The sequence below is a fragment of the Orycteropus afer genome, unplaced genomic scaffold, assembly GCF_000298275.1.
Source record: "Orycteropus afer afer isolate SDZICR_OR568_19922 unplaced genomic scaffold, OryAfe1.0 scaffold00085, whole genome shotgun sequence".
In the NCBI taxonomy this organism is placed as follows: Eukaryota; Metazoa; Chordata; class Mammalia; order Tubulidentata; family Orycteropodidae; genus Orycteropus; species Orycteropus afer.
This window is the reverse complement of record NW_006921672.1, coordinates 3133970-3156591: the sequence shown is the minus strand read 5'-3', so window position 1 is coordinate 3156591 and position 22622 is coordinate 3133970. Positions and strand designations below refer to the sequence as shown.

General features: G+C 36.4%; 1 protein-coding gene across 1 annotated transcript in view; it reads right to left on the bottom strand.

Moving 5' to 3' along the window:
• Positions 1–22622, bottom strand: part of SPAG9 (sperm associated antigen 9) — a 177290-nt gene that overhangs the window by 91106 nt on the left and 63562 nt on the right. Inside the window, exon 2 of the mRNA XM_007941865.2 lies at positions 11219–11339. Coding sequence (XP_007940056.1) covers positions 11219–11339 — 121 coding nt within the window. The remainder of the gene's footprint in view (positions 1–11218; positions 11340–22622) is intronic.

Below are 22622 nucleotides of genomic sequence, written 5' to 3'. Positions count from 1 at the left end.
AATCCACCACAACGGTATTTTGAACTATTCTCAGTTACTGCATATTCTAGACTTATATGATGACAAATGATGCTCATTTCTCATTAAGTTTTTGATGCAAAATCACAAATACAATTAAATCAGGCTCTGTCTCGGTTTTTTAATGTTGTACTATTTAATACTACTGACTTCATTTTTCTGGAAGCAAAATATCCAGACTAAAAGCAATACATATTTATCTCAAAATATAAATTGACAGTACTGATGAAAGTACAGTTTACTATATTGTATTAAAATTTCTGTTAGTCAGCTATATCAGTACTGGATTCTGACTTTATCTAGCATTTTTATAACTATACTGTTTTAAGATTCATTCAAGTACCATCTTCAACCAATTAAATATAAATAATGGCTTTTAAAATTTCACAAATATACCAACCTAAAAATACTGAAAAAAATTCTGAAGTGGTATCGTCCGCAAAAAGGCAAAACTAAAATGGACTATTCTTCAGCTATGTATCTTTAACACAAAAATAGAAAGTCTCTACAGTTAAATATTTTCTACTCCTCACACTTCCACATTTTCTCTGTTAGTGGCAAATGTTTAAAATCTGAATATAATAAGCTGTGAAGCCAAAAATAAGAAGAAAACTGAAAATAAACAAATAGTAAGGTAATTCTGTATCTGCCATTTCTGAGGACAATAAACTGTTTTATAAAAGAAGCAATAATATATAGTTTATTTATTCTTAATCACACTCACTTTCACTACTTTGTACCCTGAGAAAAGATAATTTAAAAATTTACCTTATGGTATATATCTGTGGTATGATATATAATTCAGTACTGAATTTCAGAGTGTTTGTCATGAATGCACAAAATAGAACTTGGAACAATTATACATAAGCTTATCACAGAGTTTATATATGCTCGTACGCTTCAGGAAAATCCAGACATATTTTCCTAGAAGAGCTGACTTCATTTACTCATAAAGTCTGAGTGACAAAATACTTCTCTTCAAAATTCATGTACTCAATTCTTTCTATACTCATTAATAATTTTCCTTGGACAAGAAAAGAGTTGTAGTCTATTAGCACATACATCTTGTTAACTAAATCTGACCCCTGAATTGATTCACTACCTTCTACAAAGTAAAGTCTGAACACCTTTACATACAGTGAAACCTATGAGAACCAGAATTTGATGAGACTACCTTGTTTTTCTGGGTTTCATAAGTTTTCCACCTTTGGGTGAGTCTTACTACTTTTCTATTGTTACCTACTAGTGGAAAATATTTTGGTTTTCCTTCTCTGACATGTTTCTGCCTTACACAAGTCCTGGCTTATGCAGGTTTTACTCTATTAAGGAGCTCTGGTAGCATAGTGGCTAAAAGCCTTTGACTGCTAACCAGAAGGCTGGTGGTTCAAATCCACCAGCCACTCCTCGGAAGGAAGGTTGGGCAATCCTACTTCTGTAGTGATACTGCCTCGGAAACCCAAGGAGGGGTCGCTATGAGTTGGGGCCGACTCGATGGCACATAACAACAACAACAACAATCACTTCCTTGAAACATTTTAAATTTTTTTGTTCATGTGGTCTTGGGGATTATTTAAATAATCAACACTGCCATAACTACTAAAACATTCTATCCACCCCAAATTAAAAACAAATGCAAACAAATTATCTCACGGTAAAAATTATCTATGTAAATTAAATTTAAACCTATAGAAATGAAAATCAGTCCCTCTAGTATTCTCTACTGCCTGCCCTATTCCTCTTCCCTTCAGTGCAAGAAGCAATCATAGCCTATACACATCAGTCTACTTACACGAGGCACTTAACTAATTTATTTCTCTATGCCAATAGTATTAATCAGAAGGCTTGTCATTTGTGTTCAATTATATTCAGATGTATTAATAATAATAACTAATTACACAAATCAAAACAAGAAGGCGCCTCTATGACCTATTACTAGTAGGCAACGACAGATCACAAAAAGTTATCTGCTTCTCCACTTATGAAGAAAGAACTAGGTTAAAGAAGTCAGCATGCCAGCAGAAAAACCCAGGAATATTTGCCCAAAGTGTTTATTTATTATATTCAACTCTCTGTAACACTATATAGTATATGATATCAATCAGCCAAGTTAGAGTTTGGTTGTTTTTAGCTCTGAGACCAGAAGTATCTATATGCTTAAAAAAAAAAAAAAAGAAAAAGTCATTTAAACTCTATCCCTCAATACAAGCATTAGGAAATTACCGCTTAATTTTATAACTTACTTTTAAAAGGGAAATGAAAAGACAGGTAAGGGGAAAATATCTCAACATTTAGTAAATATTTGTTGAATAAATGAGTAAGTATATAGTTTTAAAAGAGTTTTAAAATGATAATAAAAATTAAACTACCCAGAAGAACAAACACTAACGTCAATTTAAAAAATCAGATTATACAAGCACAAATCACAAATGCTGTATTTTCATTAAAATTCCCTCATTTTACTTTCCCTAGATAATTCACAGTATAAAGAACAGGCAAATGGTTGCTAAGCTTTAGATACATTCACTCCCTTGCCTTATAAAACTTGAGACAAAATCATGTACCACCAACTAAGACAACTGGCTGTTCAGTTGAGGCAAACACTAGACAGATATTTACCAAATCAGCTTCCTTTTCTTGGACACATGGCTAGACTATAATCCTATATTCCGCAGTTGGCTTCTGACCGAGTTACAGGAAATGAAGTAGAAACAAAGCAGTGTGCACCACTCCTAGGCCTGGTCTGATAAAAAACCTTCCACACACTATTGCATTTCCTCTCCACTTTCTCCAATTTAATGTAGGCAAATATGAGATACTTGGAAGCAATGAGATTAAGATGGTGAAGCCCAACAGAGAAGAAACTGTGTCTAAGAAGAAACTGCCGACATAGCTATAAGAACACCCATTTTGGACTTTGTATGAGCAAGAAATAACCTTGAGTCTCTGTGTGTGTGTGTGTGTGTGACTTAACTTGCTATAGCAACTAGAGTTATCTTAACTTACACATTAGCTTATAAGCATGCATTAAAGTCCTCTTAAAGGACATTAAAGGCATTCTAAATCGTCAAAGGTATGTCACTTCATGGTGCTTTAAGAATAATTTCTTTATATCTTTGTTATTCTTCATGAGTTTCTGGATACTATTCTGAGGAGCTCTGGTAGCATAGTGCCTAAGGCATTTGACTGCTAAGCAGAAGGCTGGCAGTTCAAACCCACCAGCCACTCCTCAGAAGGAAGGTTGGCAATTTACTTCCATAGTGATACTGCCTTGGAAACCAAAGGCGGGGTTATTATGAGTCGGATTCGACTCGACGACAGTGAGAGTGAAAATTTTGATAATTATTGTCTTCTCCCTAATACCTGCAGCAGATATTCTGACAGAAGCTATGGTATTCTGTATTTCATGTTTGCTTTACCTGTACTATGATTTTAAATACTATCTTTTTAGGTACACAAATTAACCACTGAGATTACACAATATAAATTAAGAACTTCTCGCTAAATACTGAAAATATTTACAGTGCTCTGTACAACAACACAGTCAGTGGACTCAGTTTTCTCAAGGTCTAAGTCACATGAGATGATTAAATACATTTGAGAAATACCCTTTAATGCTAGGGGGAGCAATCTTTTCAAAGTCCTGAATACCCCTAAGAAATCAGTAAAGGGAAAAGGAAAGGGAACTAGAAGGGGAGAGGAGGGGAAAAGGAAGGCCCATGTGTGCAAGAAGACACACATACCTAAAAGCTTCAAGTGCCATAAAATTAACCTATATCTGTATTGTTGTATTACATCTGAAGTGTACTAAAAAATTGCTTCTAGTTTAATAGTTGCCATGTGAGTCCAAACTTCAAAACAATCTTAGGAAAAATCTTAAAACTTTATTTTATTTGTCAAAACTAGCCACCACCTAAAATTAACTGGAAATAAACAAGATTCTGTTCATCCAACCTACCCCAAAACAACAGATAAGTAATCTGCAATTTTTTTAAACTGCTAATTTTCTAGGGGTAAAATCAAACAATTCAAAGCACCTAAAAGAAAGGTGTGTATGGGGAGAAGGGTAGGGACAAATAATTAAAAAAAAAAAAAATCAAAAGACTAATCCAAAATTTCCCCTTTATGATAGCTAATGGAGATGTTTTAGCCTCATGCTGAATGCTCTTTCTTTCTATCCATCTTTCCAAAGAGCAAGAGGATATGATTAAGGCAGGAAGAGCCACCTGCTCTGCCTGCTCAAAATCAGAGCTTACCTCCTTAGATTGATGGCTTTTGCCAAGTTTGGAACACCTTCCATCTCTGTTGTCTTCTGCCCCATCAGAATGCTGATAGGCCTATGGGGGGAAGAAAGAGAAACAGACCTGCTAGAATGCCATACATATCCAACTCATATTTGCCTCCTCAAAAGGAATCATCAGTTCTTACTGTTCATGGAAGGCAGATAATCCAACTGTTACTGGGTCTCAGAAGATTGACATTGGTCTTTCAGAAGCTTCTCTTTAAATGAGATAAGTCCCAACAGATAAGCAAGAATCAAACGCTGACTTAAAGCAAACAAATCCCAGACAACCAAATCAAAACAGTCATATCCTCTGCCAACTAAGTCCTTCACCGTTATCTCTAACCTTCAGAAGATCTTCAGAGAAATGTTACATGTTATAAATAAATGACACAATGTAAAATTCTAAAATACTTTAAAGCTCTCATAAATCAATGACCATATCCTTAAAACAGAGTAGGAAACTTCCAAGAATCTCAGTAGAAGGGGATTCTAGACAGCTGACCTACTCATTGCCTTGGAGACACTATCTAAGCCATCCACGACAGAGACCTGACTTTTCTCCTACCTAAAGTATCCATAAAGGGAGACTCCATGCTTTCTCTCAACACATATTCTTGTGGATCATCCTTGTGGTCAGAAATACTTCCTCATGACCAAAAAAAGCAACAAATTCATTTTCTCTTATTTAATCTCCTAAAATTATAGAAAAAGAGCTTGGTATCTTCCTTACCTATCTTTTTCTGTTTGAAGAGTAATAAAATCATTCATTTTTATCCTGTTCTCTAGGCTAAAACACCAGAGACCCTTGAACCTTCAGTGAAAGAACTAATTTTCTATGAAATATTTAGTTCTAGATATTAATTACAAATTGTAAGATTTTCAATAGATAAAACAAGAATATAGAAATGAAAAAGTCCGAATATAGACAATAAGACATATCTAAAGACCACATAGAATATTAACTAATGAAGCAAAAGTGATACATATTAGTGTTTGCATAAATTTTTCTGTGCCTACATTTTCTGCTTTTTCTGTCATATATGTTGTTGTTAAGTACCACTGACTTGACTGCAACTCACAGCAACTCCATGTGACAGAGTAGAACTGCCACACAGGGTTTCCTAGGCTGTAATCTTTACAGAAATAGACCGCCAGGTTTTCCTCGTGTGGAGCTACTGGGTGGATTCAAACTACCAGTCTTTCAGTTAGCAGCCAAGTACTTCCTGTTGTGACACCAGGGCTCCTTTGTCAGACAGGCTCTAAAAAAAGAAAAAGCCCTTAAATAAGGTTTATTAAGTATAAAGATATTTCTTGATATTGTAAAATAACTAGATTCTAGTTAAATGGACTAAAAAGTAACTTCCTATATAACAAATTTTGTTTTGTCACTTTTTTAAAATCAGGAGATATAGAATTGGAAATTATTCAAGCTGCCTCATTGAAAATATACTTTCATCATTCTAAAACTTATGTAGAAGTGACAGGCTATTCACAAGACAGTATATAAAATGACCTATTACCATATTATTCAACTTTTTCAAAATGTTAACATTCATTGCCACTTGTAAAGCACTACAAAAGAGCTCATGAAATTTTTTATCAGCCTGAAGCTATTTTAAAACAACTGGAAAAATAGTGACTAAAAATGTTTAGGCTCTCACAAGTACTAACTTAAGTCTGAAACTATACCTAGTATCCTAAAAATGGTTACTTTTTCTCCTTTGTTGTGAAAATTCTCAAATTATCAGTCACATCATTAACAGACAGACCTTGTAAAAGATTCTCAAATTTGGTATCTTAAGCCACTTACCCCTTTAAAATAAAAAATGTTAATGATTATACTATTTTCATCTAGCAGAGTGCTAATTCTTATGTTCAGGAAATAAAGAGTGTTTTCCTTCCAATTGTAATAGTTGTTGCAAACTGAAGGCTTAAGATATTGATACCAAATTTAGACAGAAATGATAGAAAAATAAAGTACAAAGCTCTACCACAAATGTCTTCATGGACTAAAAAGCATTTTCCCATTTAATCAAAAGGAAGGAAGAGGAGAATCAGAAAAGAGTGAAGTAGCTCAAAATCAATGCCATCTACATCTTTCTCCACAAAAGGCAATGGCTTATCCAGGAGTAGAATTTAAGGAAAAAGTAATCTATCATAAGCTCCAGGAACTTGGGGCAACAGGCTTATGAGGGAATAAAGTAACAAATGGTTCTATATCAGCTCTGGGTACTACTATGTTGTAAGTAATAATTCAAATTCATACATTATGATAAACAAAATAGAATTTGCTACTAATCCTTACTTCTCCAATTCTGTTCATATCAGAAATGGCCAAGCACTATCATGCGACAAGAACCACCAAAATGTTTATATTCTTTGACCTACTTCCTTAAATATATTCTAAGAAAATTAGCCAAAAAGGGGAAAACTTGTAGGTGTCAAAAAATATTCACTGCAACATGATTCACTACACTAGGAAAAAATGTCCAACCCAATGGGGCATTTTTAAAAATCTACTTATATTTATTTTTACCATGATTCATTCCTCAAAGGATTTGAGATCATTACAAGAATACATACATTTATATGTATAAAATTGGATAGAGGGAAAGAATGATTTAAAAATGCCATGTAAGTAAGGTCCAATCCATACAGGTTAACACTTCAAAGGTTTATTCAGAACTTCTGGGTAGCCAAGGTAAAAAAACAAGTGGCCACTAGGTAATCATCAGTAGAAGAAAGGACAAAGCGTATATGCTCAGTGAAAACAAGAATTGCTATAGATGATATAGCTTCTGGATGGTAGGTGTACATAACCATTAAAAAATAATAATAGAAATTATATAACAATAAGAAAATTCTTATGATAATGTTATGTAAAAAGATACAAAATTATATGCACACTCTAACTGCAATAAGATAAAAATGTGGGGGAAAAAAAAAGACTAGAAGGCTATACATATGCCCTCCCCTCCCCACAAAACTGATAACCCTTTGATTGCAGGGACGATAACTGGACCTGGTCAGAATGCTAGACACATAGACATAGTTTATCATTATTAACTGTATTAAAATGTCTATATTTACTTGAATCACTTAAGATAATATTTGAGTTACAAAATAGAAATACTCAACATACAACAGAATCAATGAATATAAAAGCTACTTTCTGACAAAGAGCCTGTTACTGACATACAATGATTACAGACTCCTTACACAGCTGATCTACCAATTGGCCTTTCTCAATCCACACTTCCTTATTCTGCACTATATATATTCCAAATATTTCCTTAAGGTTCACATGTTAACGGTCAAGAAATGTTGTTATTAACCCAGATAAGGAATGATATACAGCACTTTTTTCTGATTTAATCCTGCTGAAAGAATCAAATATATTCCTGTTACTTCAAATTTTTAAAAGACGGCAACCAGAAATTTCAAACAAGACACACACAAAATTATAACAAAATTTTTTATAGACTCAACTTCTCAACATTCTTGTTAAATCACAACCTGATAGACTCCATCCTATCAAAAGCTGTAAAATGTGTCCTTCAATTCAGCTCCTATTTGACTCTTGATTCTCAAATAGTAAATCACTGTAACCACAATTTCCCTTTTTAATATGGGAAATAGTATTCAGAGCAGAACTTGGACTTTTATTGTGGGTACTCTTTTTTAAAGGGAACTGTGCCCCCAAAACGCATCAGAATTGACAGTCTTTTGAAATTAAAAACTTTAACTCACTATACAAATATTCACATTGAAACTAGATAAGATGCATTATCAGGTGACACTTGAAAAATGGCACTAAACAGAAAAACTATGTCCGCCAATCTTGACTACAGGTAATGCCAACACAAATTTCAATAGCCTTTATTAACTGGCTGTTAGGCTAGAATTATTTAAAGAAAAATCACAGTATTTTCTTTAAAAAACAAAAAGAGAATTAAGAAGATTAAAGAGTCCAAATAATCACTTTCTTATTATAAAATAAAGAATATGCTGTTTCAACATATGCATCCATTTAAATTTCTTTTTATTCTTTAAAAACACATATTCCCAGTACTGGTTTTCCAACAACATAGGGTACTGATGATACTTATAGATTACCTTCTACCATCACCTGAAAAACAAACAAACGAGGGGCTTGGAACCAGAGATTTGGAAGGGAACACTAAGGGGGTAAACATTTTCTAAATAGTTAAATTATTTTTCAAATAAATGTTTTAAGATGGTTAAATGTGGTTGTAAAATAAAAAGTAGGAAAAAAAAATTTAAGATATACTTAAATTTCATATTATACTCAGGTAAGGTCTAGACAAAAATGGAAGGAAGTAAGAAGGGGAAAAAAAAAAAAGCAAGAGACTACAAGGTCTCACCTGAAGAAGGGAGAAACAATGGTTCAGTAAGTTCCAAAGCACTAATGAAAAAAGATTCACTATAGCCTCAGTTCACAGACCATGAGATTTAGCGTTACCAACTTTGTGAACCTGAATGGTTAATCTTGATTAGCAACTGTGCCAAGTTCTTTAACTATTATTTAGACACCAAGAATAATTTCAAAGTGGGATAGCAGACTTCTAGGGTAGGAACTCTTAGATGATATTAACAACAAAAAAAAAATTTCAGAAAAAATTAAACTCAGAATCATATTCAATACTTAGTTAAGAATTTCCTCCTCTTTTCCCTAAAGTTACTTTGAACTAAATTGGAAAATATGGTAATCATTACTTCTGATGAGAGGAATGAGAAGACTGGATACCACAGAACTTGACAATTCCAAATAAGTAGGATATAACTCACTGACGCAACAGACTGGATGACAAATCTAGGACACTGAAAATGACAGATTTTGAGACACTCAAGAATTCTTCTTACTTGACCACTTCCTTTATTAAGAAACTACTATATTTTGTTAAAATATACTAGAATGGAAGTATACTTTTTATTTTAGGAATAAAAAGGCTATAGTATATGTATAAAGTATAACTAATAATTCATCCCATTCAGTTTTATGGAAAAAGAATATCTTCTTTGAATGTATGCAAAAGATTAATGCTTTTTAAGGCAGTGTGATATGACAAGAATCCTCTTCCAAACCAAAAGAAAATTTTCCCACCCAAAACTTAATACTCTTCAGAAATAGAGAAGAAAATTTAATAGGTAGAAAAATTAAAGTTAGATTGGTTCTATCAACTGTGCCCTTAGTGTTTGGTTCTAAAATATAATCCCAAATCAAGTTAGGGTTAAAATATTATTTCCAATATCTAGATTTTCCTCTTCTTTGAGAATGCTCAACTCTTGAAATGTACCTAAAACTTGCAACTGCCGAGAAAGACTGTCTGTTCGGATGAGCAGTCCTCACAGTAATGTGACACCAGAAACGGATTTGTTACATCTGTACACATACATTTGTATGCACTGTAGAGACCGTATCTCTAGGTTCCCTAGGATCTAAAATTTCTATAGTGAATCACAGAAGTCATTCAATGCATTGAATGTTAACAGAACAGGGGTGCACAGCTCTGGTTATCGACCAAGCCAAGTACAAAGATACAGCTCAACTGGTCTCGTTCAAGTTAGCCTCTGTTACCAAACAGCCACTGACCCCCTTCTATGACATGTGCTTCAGACTTATATGAGTTTCTCCTGTATTCTGGAAGGCTTGACCTCCAGATTCCCAGTGTTTCTGGTTTAGCTCTATTACATTTCTTTCAGACTTCCAGCAGTCAGTTTTCACACATACACCAAGCTTGGCAGCTAAGGTTATCCATTGTGTATGCTGGTCCCTTAACAGCAGGTGTCACCATGTAGCCTTAATAGGTGACACGGGAAAATTAACTGCTGGCTATCTCTTACTTCCTAGGATTCGCCAAGATCACAAAGCTGAGAGGGAAAAGTAGAAAACTGCCTACCTGTATCAGACATGAAAATAGGCCATAAATTTTCTCACCATTTTTTTCCCCCTAATTTTGACTTAATTAAGTACTTTCCACTAGCCAAAAAGAGAAAATCATCCCTGGGAATATTTAAATCAATCACTGATTTTTTAATATACAGGAATAATATACAAAGCTGGATTAGAAATTATTCTCAAAAATGAAATTCTGTTCCCCTAAATGCCACCAGTTTTCCATTAGAAAAGAACAAAAAGGAAATTCAGTAATTTTTTTTTAATTGTTGTTGTTGTTGTTATGTGCCGTCGAGTCGGCCCCGACTCATAGCGACCCCTCCTTGGGTTTCCGAGGCAGTATCACTACGGAAGTAGGATTGCCCAACCTTCCTTCCGAGCTCTGGTAGCATAGTGGCTAAGACACTTGCCTGCTAACCAGATGGCTGGCGGTTCAAACCCACCAGACACTCCTCGGAAGGAAGGTTGGGCAATCCTACTTCCGTAGTGATACTGCCTCGGAAACCCAAGGAGGGGTCGCTATGAGTCGGGGCCGACTCGACGGCACATAACAACAACAACAAATTTTTTTAATATGCAACTTAAAAGTTAAGAGTTTCTCTTACATTTTCAAACTTCAAAGTAATACAAAAACAATAGAACTTTGTGTACTTAGTTCAAATTTGAAGAAATGATACATACACATACACAATCATACACACATCTCAGATAACCTTGAGTAAAAGATACAGCATAATATTATCTGCAAACAAAGGCTGAGGGCTAAATGGAAAAAAAGATTCATATGCGTATCTTTGATTCTGCTGTCTTTTGCATACATGGGTACCATGTGAAAATATGAACAAATATGAACTAATCCTAGTTCCCATGTCTCACTCTTGGGTCTGGGATGACAATTCCAAGCACATATTTGGAACTGTAGTGAAACGTCAGGATGAGCCACTGTACTAATAGAACCCAGTCTTTACTGTTTACTTATGAGGATAAGTATTTTTACTTACTCTGGTCAGCATAGTTTTTTGCTTTGAGTTCAAGTTGTCTTGTTTGTGATTCTAAAGATTCCACTCGGGTCTGTAAGTCCTTTTTTTCCTGTTCTTGAGAGTCTTCAAATTCAATGAATTTCTAATAAAGAAGAACATACATTATTTTCACTAGAGAAATGAAACTGTTTTTTATACTTTCAACTCCTGTGTTTCTGGATATCAAAAATCACAGTTAGGCATTAACTACTTAAAGAGATTACAGAAATATGAAGTTGGGTTGATGTGTAGTTTCTTTGTAAAAATTAACATTAAAACTCTCCAAATAAAGAAGGAAAAAGATGACAAAATAATTAATCCATACAAACAAAGATCAGAATTCCACTTTTTGTATTAAGGTGTTCCACTTCATATAATAGGCATACCAAAAAAAAAATACTGTATGTTTACACAAAAATAACACTCTACCAGGTTTTGGTGCATAGCTGTTTTGGAGGGTGTGTGTGTGTGTGTGTGTAGTTGTTTTGGTGAACCATGAAACACCCCTTTCACCTACATACTATTTCTGTAAGCATGCTATGCCACCATGCTATAGGTATGGGTGTGATATTTACAAGAGTGCATTATTTGTGGAAAATATGGTACATATGTTGTTGCTATTACTAGGTGCTGTCGAGTTGGCTGACTCATAGCAACCCTACGTACAACAGAACAAAACACTGCCTAGTCCTGTACCATCCTTACAACCCTTGCTATGCTTGAACCCATCATTGGAGTCACTGTGTCAATCTATCTTGTTGAGGCTCTTCCCCTTTTTCACTCACCCTCTACTTTACCAAGCATGGTATCTTTCTCCAGTGACTGGTCCCTTCTGAAAATATGACCAAAGTATGTGAGATGATGTCTTGCCATTCTCGCGTCCAAGGAGCATTCTGGCTGTACTTCTTCCAAGGCACATTCATTCTTTCTTCTGGTGGTCCGTGGTATTTTCAGTATTCTCTACCAACACCACAATTCAAAGGAATCAACCTTTCTTTTGTCTTCTTTATTCATCATCCAACTTTCACACACATGTGAGGTGATTACAAATACAATGTCTTGGTAAGGCACACCTTAGTCATCAAAGTGACATCTTTGTTCCTTAACACCTTAAAGAGGTCTTTTGCAACAGATTTTCCCAGAACAATACATCATCTGATTTCTTGACTACTGCTTCCATGGGCGTTGATAGTGGATCCAAGTAAAATAAAATCTCTGAAAACTTCAATCTTGTCTCTATTTCTCTTGATTATGCTTACTGGTCCAGTTATAAGGATTTTTGTTTTCTTTATGTTGAGGAATAACCCATACTGAAGACTGTAGTCTTTGAACTACATCAGTAAGTGCTTCAAGTCATCTTCACTTGCAGCAAGCAAGGTTCTATCTTATTCATATCACAGGTTATTAATGAATCTTTCTCCAATCCTGATGCCACATTCTTCTTCATACAGTCCAGCCTCTCAGATTATTTGCTCAGCATACAGCTTGAATAAGTATGGTGAAAGGATACAATCCTTATACATACCTTCCTGATTTTAAACCATGCAGTATCCCCTTGTCCTGTTCTAATGACTGCCTCTTGGTCTATATGGTAGTTAAGTTGTATGCCAACTTGGCTGGGCAGCTGGGTGTAGTTATTGCCCATGATGAGACTGGTAACCACTTGGTGGAATCTACTGGAGCAGCCGAGTAGCTGCCTTAGGGATGTGGTCTGCTTCCAGTATAAAAGCAGCAGCTTTGAGAAAGGTCTCTGTAGCTTTTTGGCATGCTTGGATCCTGCATGGAGCTGAGTCTTCGTTCAGCAGCCTTCCGTGTTTCCTGCTGATCTTGGGACTGTCTCTGGACTTGAGCTAGTGATCTGTCATGTTGTTTGGTAACCTTGGGACTGTGCCATTTTATTTGTTGACCTTGGGTTTGTCAGTCTCAGCAGCCAGCAGCTGCCTGAGGTAAGAGAAGACCCAGAGGCAGAGCTGAAGCTCAAGGTTGCGCTATCTCCACCCAACTCCTAGAGCTGGCACTTTGAGCTCAGACTTCTAGCCTCCTAAACTGTAAGAGAATAAACTCCTGTTTGTTAAAGCCATCCCATTTGCGGTATTTTCTGTCAGAGCAGCACTAGAGAATCAAAATAGTCTATGTAAAAGTTCCTCATCAGTACAATTAAATATTCAGGAATTTCCCTTCTTCACAATGTTATCCATAATTTGTTATGATCCACATAGTCAAATGTCTTTCCATAGTCAACAGCATACAGGTAAATATCTTTCTGGTATTCTGAGATTTCAGCCAAGATCTATCAGACATCAGCACTGATATCCGTCCGTTGTTCCATGTCCTCTTCTGAACCCAGCTTGAATTTTGAAAAGTTCCCTGCCAATACACTGCTGTAACCGTTTTTTTAATTATCTTCAACAAAATTTTACTTGCATGTGATATTAATGATACTGTTTGATAATTTCCATATTCTATTCTATCTCCTTTCTTTGGAATGGGCATCAATATGGATCTGTTCCAGTCAGTTGGCCAGGTAGCTATCTTCTAAATGTCTTGGCATAAACAAGTAAGTGCCTCCAGCGCTGCATCAGTTTGTTGAAATATCTCAATGGGTATTCTGTCAATTCCTGGAGCCTTGTTTTTCACCAGTTCCTTCAGTGCAGTGTGGACTTCTTCCTTCAATACCATTAGTTCTTGATCAAATGCTATTCCCTGAAATGGCTGGACATCAAACAATTCTTTTTAGTACAGTGATTCTGTATATTCCTTCCATCTTCTTTTGATGCTCTTGCATTGTGCAGTATTTTGCCCATAGAATCCTTCAATACTGCAATTCAAGCCTTTGATTTTTTCTTCAGTTTTTCAGCTTAAGAAATGCCAACATTTCTTCACTTTTGCTTTTCTAATTCCAGGTCTTTGCACATTTCATTACAATAATTTACTTTGTCTCCTCGATTGCTCTTTGGAGTCTTCTGTTCAGCTCTTTTATCTTGTCATTTCTTCCATTTGCTTTAGCTACTTCCTGTTCAAGAGCAAGTTTCAGTCTCTTCTGATATCCATTTTGGTCCTTTCTTCCTTTCCTGTCTTTTTAATGACCTTTTGCTTTTTTCATGTATGATATTCCTGATGTCATCCCACAACTCATCTGGTCTTCATTCACTGATGTTCAATGTATCACATCTATTCTTCAGATGGTCTCGAAATTCAGGTGGGATTCAAGGTTGCATTTTGACTATTTCAAATTTCTTCAGCTTCAACTTGAACTTGCACTTGAGCAACTGATGGCCTGTTCCACAGTCAGCTCCTTGCTTTGTTTTGACTAATGATACTGAGTTTCTCCATTGCCTCTTTCCACAGACACAGTTGATTTGATTCCTGTGTATTCTCCACCTGGTGAGGTCTACATGTATAGCTGCCAGTTTATATTGTTAAAAATGGTATTTGCAATGAGTAAGTCATTGCTCTCGTAAAATTCTATCATGCAATTTCCAGCATTATTTCTATCACCAAGCCCATATGTGCCAACTATCAATGCTTCTTTTTTGTTTCCAACTTTCGCATTCCAATCACCAGTAATTATCAATACATATTGCTTGCACGTTTGGTCAATTTCAGACTGCAGAAGTTGGTAAAACTCTTCAATTTATTCATCGTTGACTTCAGTGGTCGGTGTGTAAATTTCAAAAACAGTAGTAATAACTGGTCTTTCCTGGAGCTGTATAGATTTATCCTATCACTGACAGCATTGTACTTCAGGATAGATCTTGAAATGTTCTTTTTGACAACGAGTGAGACACCATTCCTCTTCAATTTGTCATTCCTAGTGTAGTAGACCATGACTGGCAGATTCAAAATGGCCCATACCAGTCCATTTCAGCTCACTAATGCCTAGGATATCGATCTTTATGCGTTCTGTTTCATTTTTGACATGCAATTTTCCTAGATTCATACTTCGTACATTCCATGCTCCAATTACTAATGAATTTTTGCAGTAATTTCTTTTCGTTTTGTGCTCCACCAGCAAATGAAGGTTCAAAAAGCTTTACTCTATCCACATCATTAAGGTCAACTCTACTTTGAGGAGGCAGTTCTTTCCTAGTCGTATTTTGAGTACTTTCCAACCTGAGGGGCTCATCTTTTAGCACTACTATCAGACAATGTTTCACTGCTATTCATAAAGTTTTCCAGTAATATATTAGACAGTGTTTCACTGCTATTCATAAGATTTTCAGTGGCCAATTTTTTCAGAAGTAGATGGCCCTGCCTTTCTTCCCAGTCTATCTTAGTCTGAAAGCTCTGTGGAAACTTGTCCACCATGGGTGACCCTGCTTGTGTTTGAAATATTGGTGGCATAGTTTCCAACCTCACAGTAACATGCACCACAGTACCACAAACGACGAGTGGTAGATGGTATACGTATTCAACTTTAAATATATAAATCCTTCAACTAATTCACTTCTATATTAATCTGAATTTTAAAAATAATTTTTGATATATAACAGGTAACTTAAAAATTATGGAATAATCAATAAACATCTGTTAAATAATTGTTTGATTATTGCATATACCTGTAGATTTACCTGAAATATGGAGTTAAAGTTCCTAAGGACAAGGGCGTATGCTAGCAATTTCTCTTTCACTCAATTCTAACTTAATAAAACTGCTTACTTCAAGGGGACAAATATTATATCCAGTATCTAATTCTCAGTTCCCATGCACTTGTTCTATTAACAACATTTAACAGCTGATCACTCCGTAATATATATATATATATTTTTGACTTTCAGGATCATTGCTCATTTCCCTCCTACTTTATAGGCTGTTCCTTCTTGGTCTTTGCTGGTTCTTCCACATCTCCCCAACCTCTTAACACTGGTATAACAGTTGACTGTTTTCTCCTCCCTGTTTACACTCATCCAGTTTCATGGTACATTTCTAATTATACATTGAACACATTCAAATTTCTACCTCCAGTCTGGACCTAAATTCCCAATTTGTATGTCCAACTGCCTACTGGGCAACCTAATCTGGATGTCTACTACACATCTTAAACTTTACATGTTAAAGCTTGCTCCTTTCACAGTCTTAACTAAAACCAAAAATCAAACTCACTGCCATCAAGTCAGTTCTGACTCATAGCAACCCTTGGGTTTCCGAGATGGTATCTCTTTGGATGTAGATTGCCCAGTCTTCCTTCCAAGGAGTGGCTGGTGGATTTAACCCACCAGGCTTCTGGTTACCAAATGCCTTACTACTATGCCACCTACTGTGTGGCCAGCCAATTGCTCAGGCCTAAATTTTAGATTCTCCTTTGACTCTTCTCTTTCTCTAACAATGCATCAGCAAATCTATCTTCAGATCTGATCACTTTTAACCATCTCCATCACTCATTGCCTGGATTATTACAATAACAATACTCTCCTAATTTGTCTCCTGATTTCCATCCCTCCCTCCACACACACACACACACACACACACACACACACACAAGGTATTCTCAACACTGTAGTTAGGGCGATCGTTCAAATGGTAAATTACATCAGTTTATTTCTCTGCTTGAAACCCTTTGATAGCTTACATTTACCCAAAGTCCTTACCATAGCCTTCCAGGCTCTCTTACCTCTTTGACAACATGTCCTACTGTTCTTTGCCCTCCTTCACATACTCTGCTTCAGGCCTTCTGTAGTTGCTCCAACACCCGCAACTTTGCACTTAATTCTTACTGCTTGGAACGCTCTTCCTTTAGTTACATAAATGGCTTGCTCCTTCCTCATCTCCTTTAGGTCTTTGCTCAAATGTCACCTTTCTCATAAGACCTTTTCTGGCCATCGTACTTAACTGCAATACTCACTCTCAAGCTCCTCTCTTCAGAGTATTCATCCCCATCTAACATACTACATATTTTAGTAATTTATCTTATTTATTATCTGGGAGTTCTACTGGTGTACTGCCTAAGGCATTTGACTGATAACCAGAAGGCTGGTGGTTCAAACTCACCAGCCACTCCTCAGAAGGAAGATTGGGTGATCTAATTCTGTAGAGATACCACCTCGGAAACCCAAGGAAGGGTCGCTATGAGTCAGATCGATGCGACAGCAGTGAGTTTTGGTTTTTCTGTATTCCTTATCTACCTTTCCTTACTAGAAGGTAAGGTCTATGATATCAGGGATATTTTTATGCTTTGTTCACTGCTGTATTCCAAGTGCAAAGAATGATGATGCCATACAACAGGTGACCAAATATTTGTTAAATAAATAAATCTTTCAGAGTGAGAAACAGAAATCCATATAAAAAATGTATAGACACATAAAAAAACTTAGATTTATCACTAAATTTTTCAGTCTACTGCTTACTTCATTAGTTCTCAAACATTTCAATCACCGTAGTGGGCAATGTTTTTTGTCTGCACAGCATGCCCTTTTCTTTGAAGGAACTTCTCCCCAATTTCATACTAGTAATTGTATTCAGTGCATGTGATTTGGTTGGTAATGATTCTATCTCCCTGAGATTGGGCACATGACTTGAACCAGACTGGTCAGAGTCTTCTCTGGGACATCTGCCAGTTATTAGGAAGAATACCACCTCTCTTCCTCTGGAATCTTAAACTCTAAGAACTTGTGAGTTTAAGTTGCTGATGAACATCTTTATCTAACATGTTGAAAGAGCATGTCTGAGAATAAAGCCAAGACAGAGTAAAAGAAAGCATGCGGGGGAGGAAAACCCTAATTAATGATACTATTTGTGCACCTGGATTCAATAGTTACTAGAGCCAGCATTATTCTATTGTTTTTTGCTTTTTTCCCCAGAGTTACATAAACCATAAATTCCTTTTTTATATAAGCTTGTTTGAGTTGGTTTCTATCACGAGTAACTGAAAGCACCCTAACATAGTTGTCAACTTTCCTGTAAGAGCCATTTAATTTAATGTCATCCTTATCTTTGAAAGAGTGGTCTGGTAGCGTAATGCCTAAGGCACTTGACTGCTAACCAGAAGGCTTGCGGTTCAAACCCACCAGCCACTCCACGGAAGGAAGATTGGGCAATCTACTTCCGTAGTGATACTGCCTCGGAAACCCAAGGAGGGGTAGCTATGAGTCAAGTCCGACTTGACGACACACAACAACAACATATCTTTGAACCTTGAAAAATAAATCTTTTAAAAATTGATTCTTAGCCATTTGGAAGTCCGCAGACCCAACTGAAAATTTGATACATCTATGAACCATGCTTCCCCAGGAAAAAATGCTTCACTTAAACCAAATTTTGCATATTTTTCTCAGGGGTTCAGAGACTCCCTCAAGTCCTCCCACAACCCCAAGTTTAGCACTTGTCCTATACTGTTCTGTGAAAATATTTCCCATTTGTGAAGCTTTTGGGAAAATACATCAAACAGCCATTGTTTACTTTTTCCAAAATATGAATATAAAAATGACTATATGTAAGAGAAATAAACCAAAACCCACTGCTATTAAGTCAAATTCTAACTCACAGTGGTCACCATTGGGTTTCCAAGGCTGTAAATCTTTACAGATGTTGACTGCCTCATCTTCTTCCTACAGAGCAGCCAATGGGTTTGAACTGCCAACCTTCTAGTTAGCAGCCAAATACTTTATCCACTATGCCATCAGGGCACCTTAAGAGAAGTAAAGACTACAGTAAATATAAGACACAAGATAATAAATCACTCATTCATTCAATAGAATACTATGTATAAAGAAGAAGAATAAAGAATTCATGAAAAATCTCATAATGTGGATGAACCTGGAGGACATTTGTCGGTCACAGAAGGACAAATATTGTACGAGTCCACTATTATAAAAAGTCTAAGAAAGGTTTACACACAGAAGGAAACTTTCTTTATTGGTTACCAGGTATGGAAGAGGACAGAAGGAAAAACTGCTAGCTAGGTAAGAGACATATTGATTTGGGTGAAGGGAAAGGCAATTTATCAAAAGTGATCAGTATGGTATCACTGATGAAAAGGAAGGCATGGAGAGGTGCACAAGAGGCACAGACAACAAGGGTAAATACTATTACATACACAATACTGCACTACCAGTAATAACAAACATTAACCTATGGGTGGATACACAGACGAACAGTCAAGTTGATCTGGTATGAGTAGGCGAAAGGGAATATACTCATGACCATGTACAGGTCTGGCATATAGTATTTCTACATACGCATCTGTATGTGTTATAAAACTGTCCATATAGTTAGTAGAATACACAGGGTGCAAAGGTATGGTAACTTCTTAGCCACAACCATACACCCTGAGGGAGTGAGTCGCTAGGCCTGAGGGCTTGGGACCATGGTTACGGGGGAGAACAAGTTCAATGGACATAACATACTACACAAAAACAATGATCTACATCCTACTTTGATGAGTTGCAATTGGGGTCTTAAAAGCTTGCAAGATGCCATCTAAGGTGCAACAACTGCTTTCTCCTCGTCTGGAGCAAAGAAGAGTGAAGAAAATCAAAGATGAATGAAAACAATTAGTCCAAGGCACTAGTGGACCATGGGAACCTTAGCCTTGTATACAACCCTGATATCAAAAGAACTAGATGGTACCTGATGACCACTGCCAACCACTTGGAAAGGGATCAAAATTGGAGATCCTAGGAAGAGTAGGAGCAAAACGTGGAACATTTCAAAATCATAAAAAAGACCAGACTTATTGGTCTAATAGAGATATTGGTGAAACCCCTGAGACTATGGCCCCTAGTCACCCTCTGGGTCTGGAACTGAACTCATTCCTGTGGCTTTCATCCAAGCAATAGACAGGCCTATGAGCTAAACAATTAAGCCAGGTGGGTGCACCCCTTACAACAATCAACCATAGGAGATCAGAAGGGCAGAACTTGCACTGGGAGAAAGCTCAGAGGGCAGGACTGCATAGGAAAGAAGGACAAAATGAAAAGGTAACCACAGAGAAGTAGGAAGAAAGCTGTTACTTGTGAGGACTGGTATCAATGTCATGAAACAAAATGTGGATGAACTGTTCAATGGAAAATGAATTGCTCTATAAACTTTTACCCAAATCACAAAAAGCTTAAAAAAAAAGAAAGAAAGAAACATCTACTGACTACCTTCTAAGTGCCAGGCACATTGAACAGGACTTAGTGCCCCATTATCTCTGCCTCCCAAGCATTCACTGGCTACAAACTGAATGCAGGCAGGTGATATAAAGATTACATTAAACAGCAGCAACTATTTAACAAGCTGTTGCTGATGAAATCTGAGTAAGTTATTTCAACATTTTGCCTGGGGATATAATCAAAGATTGAAAATTAACAATAAAATATAATTTTAAAATTTCCTTTGAAAATGATGCTCCCTTGACTAACTTGAAGGAGCTCTGGTAGCACAAGAGTTAAGGCATTTGGCTGCTAACCAAAAGGTCAGCAGTTCAAACCCAGCACTCCACAGGAGAAAAATGAGAGGCAGACTAATTCCCTAAAGATTTACAGCCTTAGAAACCCTATGGGGGCAGTTTTACTCTGTCACATCAAGTCACTATGCATCAGAATCAACTAGACGGCAGTGAGTTTGGGTGGTTTTTTTTTTTTTTTTTGGCTTAACTTGACTGCTATCTCTGGGTAAGTAACCAGAAATTCTTATTTTAGACTTCTTTTGTGCTATAGCTAAAGTGCTGTTTTAAGAGAAATTTATCAGATATTTGCCAGGTACCATTAATAATACTGTGCTATTTAACTCCTAAGAAGAACTTTATCACCATTTTGCCTATTCAGAACTGCTTTTTGCCTGACAGAAGAAATCCCATAATGAGCACACAGCTTCAGGTCTGCTTTGTTTCTCAGCGACCCAGTTTGACTACAAAAAGACATGAATAATCCATAACTGTTTAGTAATCACTACTGTTTTTTTTAAAAAAAAAAAGAACCTCACTGCCATCGAGTGAAATCCAACTCACAGCAACCCCCCCTTGGGTTTCCAAGGCGTTACCTCTACAGAAGTAGACTGCCCGATCTTCCTTCTGAGGAGTGGCTGGTGGGTTTGAACCGTCAGCCTTCTGGTTAGCAGTCAAATGCCTTAGGCACTATGCCAATAGAGCTCCCAATCACTACTATATGTTAACTTTACAAGCATACTTCAGAATTTTGCATGTTATCATGACTAGAAACACTTTTTATCTCTATCATCTTAGTAAATATGGCAAAAGGTAGAGAGTTTTTTGTTTTTTAAGTGATGGTCTTAGACTGGCAATGCTCATTATCTCTAAATAGAAATCTCTTGTTTCTGCAATTTCCTTTCACAGGAAAGAACTGGCAATAATGAAAATATTCCAAAGCACATAACATACTCCCAGGCCTTTCCTTCAAGCAAATTTAAACAGATAAACTTAGAGACTATAAAATAAACTGCAGTCTCCCGCAAGGACGTGTGCTTTCTCCTTTCTTATCCTAAATAGAGTATCATAATCCTTTTGGAATCATGAACTCTTTTCCCCATAAACATACCTTTCCCCAGAAAGATAAACATTTAATGGTAAAATTATATATTCAATGTCAGTGCATCTTCAAGTTAAAAGAAATCAAGGATTCTTTCCCCCATTTATGAAAACTGTGACTGTCGGTTGCCGTGTGTGCGTGTGTGCGCATGTTATTTTTAAAATATATTTTTTTTTTACTCTTTGCTCTTAAGAATCCCACTTTTAAGTGTATCTTATGTCTTGGCTTGGAAATGTACAGCTACCACTTTCATTTAAGATGCTAATCACTAATACACAACAAAAATAAATGCTATTCAGTTCTGGTTGTTGTTAGGTGCCGCTGAGTCATCTCCGACTCACAGCAACCCTATGTACAACAGAACGAAACACTGCCCAGCAGTGTGCCATCCTCACAATCCTTGCTCTACTTGAGTCCATCACTGCAGCCACTGTGTCAATCCATATCGATAAGGGTCTTCCCCTTTATCACTGACCCTCTGCTTTACCAAGGATGATATCCTTCTCCAGGGAATGGTACCTTCTTTGAACATGACCAAAGTAGATGAGACAAAGTCAATTCTGTTAAGGCATCTTAATGGATCATATAGGTACAGGATAAACATTTCTGAACAGACACAAAAGGAGTTCTGCTGGCACAGTGGTTAAGCATTCAACTGCTAACCAAACGATCGGCAGTTCAAACCCACCAGCTATTCTGCGGAAGAAAGATGAGGAGGCAGTCTATTTTCCTAAATATGTACAGCCTTAGAAACCCTATGGGGGCAGTTCTACTCTGTCTTATAGGTTCACTATGAGTCAGAATCGACTTGATGGCCGTGGGTTGGATTTGGTTTTTGAACAGCCTCAAAGACTAATTAAAAAAAAGTAACAAATGACTGAAATGTTCTAATTGTTACCCAAGAAAAACATCTGTCAAAT